General features: G+C 39.2%; 1 protein-coding gene across 2 annotated transcripts in view; it reads left to right on the top strand.

Annotated features, from left to right (window-relative positions):
* The window catches only part of DNAH7 (dynein, axonemal, heavy chain 7), a 384,437-nt gene that overhangs the window by 316,276 nt on the left and 60,834 nt on the right, over positions 1-7,327 (top strand). For both annotated transcript variants that reach the window (XM_011997181.1, XM_011997180.1), the window contains exons 55-56: positions 3,369-3,545; positions 5,806-5,967. In XM_011997181.1, the coding sequence (XP_011852571.1) occupies positions 3,369-3,545; positions 5,806-5,967 (339 nt within the window). The remainder of the gene's footprint in view (positions 1-3,368; positions 3,546-5,805; positions 5,968-7,327) is intronic.

Here is a 7,327-nt window from a genome sequence, read left to right as displayed (position 1 = left end):
GGGGTGGATGACCAGAGATTGCTTAAGGGGTACAAGGTACATTATCTGGGTAATGGATACCCTAAAAGCCCTGACCTTACCACAACACAATCTGTGCATGTAAAAAATTACACTTGCACCCTATACATTTATACAAAGTTTTTGTTTTCTTGTTTTTCTTTTTGTTTTTTTTGTTTGTTTTGTTTTGAGACAGAGTCTCTCTGTCACTCAGGCTGGAATACAGTGGCGCCATCTCCTCTCCCTGCAACCTCCACCTCCTGGGTTCAAGTGATTCTCATGTCTTGGCCTCCTGAGTAGCTGAGATTACAGACATGCACCACCACGCCCAGCTAATTAAAAAAAAAATTTTTTTTGAGATGGAGTTTCATTCTTGTTGCCCAGGCTGGAGTGCAGTGGTACAGTCTCGACTCACTGCAACCTCCATCACCTGGGTTCAAGTGATTCTTGTGTCTCAGCTTCCTGCGTAGCTGGGATTACAGGCACGCGCCACCATGCCTGTATTTTTAGTAGAGACGGGGTTTTACCACGTTGGCCAGGCTGGTCTCGAACTCCTGCCCTCAGGTGATCCATCTGCCTCAGCCTCCCAAAGTACTGGGATCACAGGTGTGAGCCACCATGCCTGGCTGAAATTTATACAGATTTTAAAGAAGAAAAAAAAAACCTGAAACATAAAATAACATCTATAAATGAAACTTTATGTATAGATGAATTAATTATTCTGTGATTTTTGTTTAATATTTTTGTAATTAGAACTCCACTTTCACAAAAGTAGGCATCCTGAGCTTTTTATCAATTTATTCATTCAACAGATGTTTATTTTGCACAAACAGTATATAAGCCATCCTCTTAGGTAAGTCCATGCTATTAGGCATTTATAGATGTGTTGTTGCATCTATACATTTTCCATGTTTGAATGAATCTAGAGAAATATTGGAGGGATTAAAAATAATCTAATCTCTAACACAGATATTCCTTCATTGGCTCTCAGCTCCCCACCCTAACACCCTCAGTATCTCAGTCACACATGCACTAGGACTGACACTTTTTAGAAGGCATTGTAACATGTCAGTTATTTTTATTTACAGATCTTGTGTAAATAAATGTTCCATAGACTATAAAATCGATGTTTGCAAATATTTGCAATGTTTTCCAGAGTAGACCATCGTTTTGAGATACTTGGCACCTGCACATTGCTCCTGCAGTTTGCTTCAAGTTGAGAAAAGTTGCAGGCTGATGGAACTGTCAACATAGTGCAGTGTGTTGTATATATACACAATTCCATTCTTGTATCTAAGCAGCTATTCAGTCGAGGTGATGCTGGGGCCTTCAAAAAATCTTTCCATTACTCCTTCTCTTGAGATACCACTGTTGCCTTCTGAAATTGGTATGCTTTTGTAGCCCCTTATCTACTAGGAGTTTAATTTTAAACTATAAGGTAGTGTTCACAATATTCTGTGAAGGGGCAATCCATTCATTTGCAAGAATTTGTTATTTAAAAAACGAACAACAAATATTTATGACAATTTTGTGCATATATATATACTTCAGAGCAGGAAAAAAGGTACTTCTGGTAGTTAATAGATGAGAAATTGAAATTAGATAATTGTTTTAGTCTGTTTTGTGTTGCTATAACAGACAACCTAAGGCTTAGTGACTTATAAAGAAGAGAGATTAGAACTCATGGTTCTCCAGGCTGGGAGGTGCAAGAAGCTTGGCATCAGCATCTGCTCGGCTTCTGATGAGGGCTTTTGTGCAATGTCACAGCATGGCAGAAGGTCAAAGGGGAAGCAGACACCCAAAGCGTGTCTTAACTTCGTATTGACTAATTCTTCGCTTCATTCCATTTGTTTTGTCAGCATGGAAGTACTGGATATGGGAAAATATAAGCATAGTAGTAAAGGGAGTACAGATTTGAAAAAAACAAAGGAGAAAATTGAAACATGAGTGGATTCTTCTCTCCCACATTACTTTCTCTTGTGTTTTGTTCCTAGGTTTACTTTTCCTTCTCATTTTGAGACTTTTTTAATGAGTAAAAGTAGGTATCAGTTGATTTTTTTTCCAGGAAAATAGAGTAGTTTTATGCTGAGTAGTTAACAACATTGTTTCAATTTCTGCCAAACTTAATGAAGGTGTCAAAATCTTTGTTTGATGTGAGTGAGGCATGAACATGGGAGCCAGGTGACAATGTCTCCTGCTTGACTTTATCAGAAGCATTGCAGACACGCCCTTGAAAAGTGAAGTAGAAAAAGATCCCTTACATTTTACTAATATAGCATTTAATCCCCTGTTCAGGGAGAAGCATTTTTAGGCCTTCTTTGCTTTGCTATATATTGAATTTTCTTTTTTGCGTAGAAGACAACCAAGCTGAATTAACAATATCATGTTAGAGTGTTGAAATACCAAATAACTTCTTTAAAGTAGCTACTTTAGAGTAATAAATATATATCTTTTTTATCACACATCCACTTGCCATGATAGGAATTTATATTCAGTTTGAAAATAAATAGCAGCTACAAATATACATATGGACAACATGATGAATGCAATTTGTTTAATTATTGGTGTGCTTTGAGTTTGTCCGCATCAAAACTCACCTTGAAATCTAATCCCAAATGTGGCGGTGTTGGGAGGCGAGGCCTAATGGGAGGTGTGAGGATCATGAGAATAGATCCATCATAAACGGCTTGGTGTAGACCCTTTGTCAGAAAGCAGGAATGATGTACCCGAGGCTGTACATCAGTCGTACTGATTAATGCAGTTCCACCCCCGCATCAAGGCCTGAAAAGGACCAATTAGCAGAGACACCAAGCTGCAGAGTTCTGCTGTTTCTCAAACAGGCTCCCAGACAATTCTCAGACATGCTGTCAGAAATTCTACACAACATAGTTTTGTTTGGTTTGTTGGGTGTATGGTTTGCTTCTCTTGAACAGAGCTCTTCCTTTCCCTCTCCTTCTTTTCCACACTGACATCAATTCTTTCTTGATGATGTGGGGAAATTTTGCACAACTTACACTACAATTTCTACTTTTGAATTGTGAATTTTTGAAACATAATTAGTGTTTTATAACTTAAGAGTTCAGGTTTCTTCTTCAACCACTATGTCTTGAACATTCATTTCAAGGGGACCAAAAAAGTCTTTGAATGTTTATGTCAATTACCACTAACCTTTTATTATCTAAATATTTTATGATATTTCCTATCTAAAAGGCATTTATATAAACATTGATGCCTTGGACTCCCCACCATTAATGAATACCTAAACGAATAGAGCTAGGGTACTTTGTTTTAAAACACTTTTGAATCTAAATTTTTAATGGTTTTAGGCAGATTTCAAATATTCTTCCAACTATATCCTTGTCTCTTTCTAGGTTATTCCAATGTTGCAAGAATTTATAATCAACAGATTGGGGCGTCCATTCATTGAACCACCCCCCTTTGATTTAGCCAAGGCATTTGGAGACAGTAACTGCTGTGCACCACTGATTTTCGTGCTCTCTCCTGGAGCAGATCCCATGGCTGCCCTTCTAAAATTTGCCGATGACCAGGTACCTTACAATAGATGAAGTTATCGAATATTATTTTTAAAAAGCAATACTTGCTTATAATTGAAATTTTAAGGATGTGGGAAAGGTAGAAATTTGTCACTTAACCTTTGCAAGTTATCAAAGGTTGACAGAATCCCAAGAAAATGATACTAAAATGGCAGCACTGACACTAAAAAAGAACTCCTTATCCAAATTAAAATCTAATTAAAACCAGAATTGGGATTTAAGGGGCATTTACTTTTATTTGGGGTGGGGGGACAGGAAACTCTTTGGCATTATTTGCACCAGTATATGAACTTGAGTTGATTTCATAAATTCAAGCCTGGACAGTGACCACAGGGGTGCACTTTTTCTGATCCCACCCCTCTGCCACTCTCTAAAGGGGGACCTTTTTTGACTTTCCAAAACAATTGTACATTGTGGTCACTGTATTAGATTAAAATATGTTCTACTATTTACATGCCTTGTCTGTCTTTAAAATTAATTCAAATGAATTCAGTACAAATGTTCTTACATCATATGGTCTAGAACAAGAAAATGATAAACAGATGATTGGGCATTTCCTGAGTTGAATTTTTTCCAATTTGGTACGATTAAAATAACACAGTGTGGTAATGCTACTGATATTTCTAAAACCACCACCACCACCACTTGTATTGAGTGCTTAATGTACACTGTTGACTTTGCTAGACCTTGTTACATACATGTTCTACAACCCTATAAGGTAGATGGTGGTATCTTTATTATACAGATAGGAACACTAAAGCATGGAGAGGTTAAGTATCTCCTCAAAGGCCACGTAGCTGAGAGGTTAGAAAAAATTTACTAGGCCAAAAAAATTGATATAAGGCATAGAAAAAAATTGAAGAAGACTCTTAACATAAGGAGGAAATAAAAAGGACTGGCTGCGTTGTAGCAACTCCTAAAATCTAAAGCTGAAAAGAAAACTATAAATAGGTGAACTTGTCCTATTTCCTCCAGATTTTTGAATTACATATTTTTGCATGAGCGTAATTCTTATATACAGAAGAATAGATAGCTTAGCACAGTACTTTCTATTTGTTGAAGAAGGATTGGAATGTGGCTGTGGTGATTGGAGGAGATGAGCTCTGAGATATGTGAAGAACCAGATCATGTAGGGTCTCTGTAGGCCACATTAAGGACATTGAGTAAGATGGGAAGTTGGAGGAGTAGGGTTTTAAGCAGCAAACTGACATGATCTGACCTATAATTTATAAAGTTCATCCTAGTTGAAGCCTGAAGAATTTATTTGGGTGGTGCAGAATGGAAGGAGGCCACTAGTAAGGGGGGGGTGGCTATTGAAAGTCCAGGAAGAGCAATGGTGGGTAGGAGTAGAGTGGGAGTGGCGGAGGTGTTCACTTTTATGTAGGACTCACCTCTCCTAATCAACACAAGCTTGACGACCCTTTGAGCCCCTCCGAGCTGCTCTTTGTATCTCTCCTCACATTGTATATAAGATTGTTTTCTGGCTCCTATGTGGGTCCTGCTCCACGCATTCTCTTCACTTGCTGTCTCCACTTCTTCCAGAAACAGCAGGATCCAGCTCTACTTTGTTTTCTGCTGCCTCTACCAGCTAGCTAGTGACAATAAGCCATGGGCATTCGGGAGGGACTGAGACCCCACTCTTCCATATTCAGGCCTCTTCTAAAGGGGCAGTCTGGTGATAACTACCCCAGAAATGAGACCCAGAAGCCATGGACAAATTGGAATACAGTAGAACTGAATACAGGAAAACATTCCCACAGAATTCGCTAAAGAAACTGACATGGGAATCAGTGACAATTTTTAAAATTCTCTTTTATACAGTAGCCAAAATAACTAAAATATAGTTATTCAAAGATCTGGAGGAAACAGGACAAGTTCATCTGTCTCTTTTTAGTTTTCTTTTCAGCTTTGAATTTTAGGAGTTGCTGCAAGACTGCCAGTGCCTTTCACCTCCTCCTTATGTTAACAGTCTATTTAATTTATTCTTTCTATCCCTTCTATCAACAACCAAAGACTACAGAATTTTCCATTTGTTGCCATGACTGTTTCCTACATGAATTGACTTGCTTTTTACCTAAGTGTTTATAAGATTCTTTGTCGAAGAGAGGTTTTTAGGGATGCATGTGTTTGACTTTTTGAGACATGTGACCCAATTAAATTGTAATATAGTTAATGTTAACATTTTTAAAAATAACAATATTGATGTTTCTTAAAATGTGATTTTAAATAACATCTTTACTATTCTTGTACACAGGGGTATGGGGGATCAAAACTTAGCTCTTTATCTCTTGGTCAAGGCCAAGGGCCCATTGCTATGAAGATGTTAGAAAAAGCTGTCAAGGAAGGAACCTGGGTTGTTCTTCAGAATTGTCACCTTGCCACGTCTTGGATGCCAACCCTTGAGAAAGTCTGTGAGGTAAAAATGCAAGTTTATACTTATTAGATTGTATTCCCTGAATCTAATTAGTAATATATATAACATTCAGGTAGCTCCATTCCTCTCTAATTTGGAGAGTTGCAGGTTAGTGCTTTGACTGGATTCCAGGAGAGAGAGGCTCACATTGAAAACCAGATCTGGAGGAACAGAGGTGAGAACATAGCCAGGCCTTGGTAAATCCCTCTTAATGGGGACAAGGGCTCATCCAGTGAGATGGAAATATCCTCAATCCCGAGCAGCAGGCTCGAGGAGGAGAGTAAATCACAGGGTAGACACGTATCAACTTCCTTTTTATAACAATGGCCTCAAGTAACCAAGGAGGACTGTTCAAGGTGAAATTCATGTGGCACTCTAAACTCAAAGGCTTCAGAATGTCACTTTTCTTTATTTCTCTCCCAGTTGGCCGGTTACCCTGCCACAGTAGAACAATCTGAAACCAAAAGGGCACTGTTCCCACCCACCTTGCAGGGGGTCATGGGATTTCCCTGTTCTGGTTGGCAGAAATTGCAGGAAAAAAACTCCCTGTAGCTCAACTGAGTAAACAGAAAGCCTGGCACTTGATCTCAACAAACACAGTGCAAATGAATCCTCTGGAATTACCCGTGACTCTAGCCCACTCCTAATTCCCTCCTAAATAACCATGGTGGTGATAGAAGTTGCACCATTCACTCATCTGGCTTTGTTTTTTCTTTATGTCACTTAGCGCCAGTTTGTTCTGGCCGTGTCTCCCACTAGAATGTAAGCATCATGAAGACAGTGACTTTGTCTTTATCTGTTGTATCCTCTGCTTTCCCTCCAGCACCTTGAACAGTGAGGTGCATAGGATACAATCGGTAGATATTTATTGAATTAGTGAATGGATATTGCTTCACTGCCTGACTCTTTTCGATGGCCTCCCAAGGCACGCACAACAAAGTTCAAACCCCCAACATGACCTACAGCACCCTTCAGAACCTGACCTTTGCCTGCTTCTCCAGTTTCTTCTCAGGCCACTTTCATCGTGACTTCTATGCTCCAGACTTTTGAACTGCTTTCACTTTTATTGGTGCAGCGCACTTTCTCAAGAATATAGGTCATCATAGTTGATGTAATTTCTGCCTGAAAAACTATTCTTTTTACCATTTGCCTTACAACATCTCCTCATGCTTCACGCCTTGTATCAGAGGTGTGTTGTTGTTGTTGTTGTTTTGAGATGAAGTCTCAATCTCTCACCCAGGCTGGAGTTCTGTGGCATGATATCGGCTCTCTGCAACCTCCGCCTCCCAGGTTCAAGCGATTCTGGTGCCTCCTCCTCCTGAGTAGCTAGGATTACAGACGCCCTCCCCACCATGGACAGCTA

The sequence above is a fragment of the Mandrillus leucophaeus genome, unplaced genomic scaffold, assembly GCF_000951045.1.
Source record: "Mandrillus leucophaeus isolate KB7577 unplaced genomic scaffold, Mleu.le_1.0 Scaffold532, whole genome shotgun sequence".
Classification (NCBI taxonomy): Eukaryota; Metazoa; Chordata; class Mammalia; order Primates; family Cercopithecidae; genus Mandrillus; species Mandrillus leucophaeus.
This window is presented reverse-complemented; position numbering and strand designations above follow the sequence as displayed.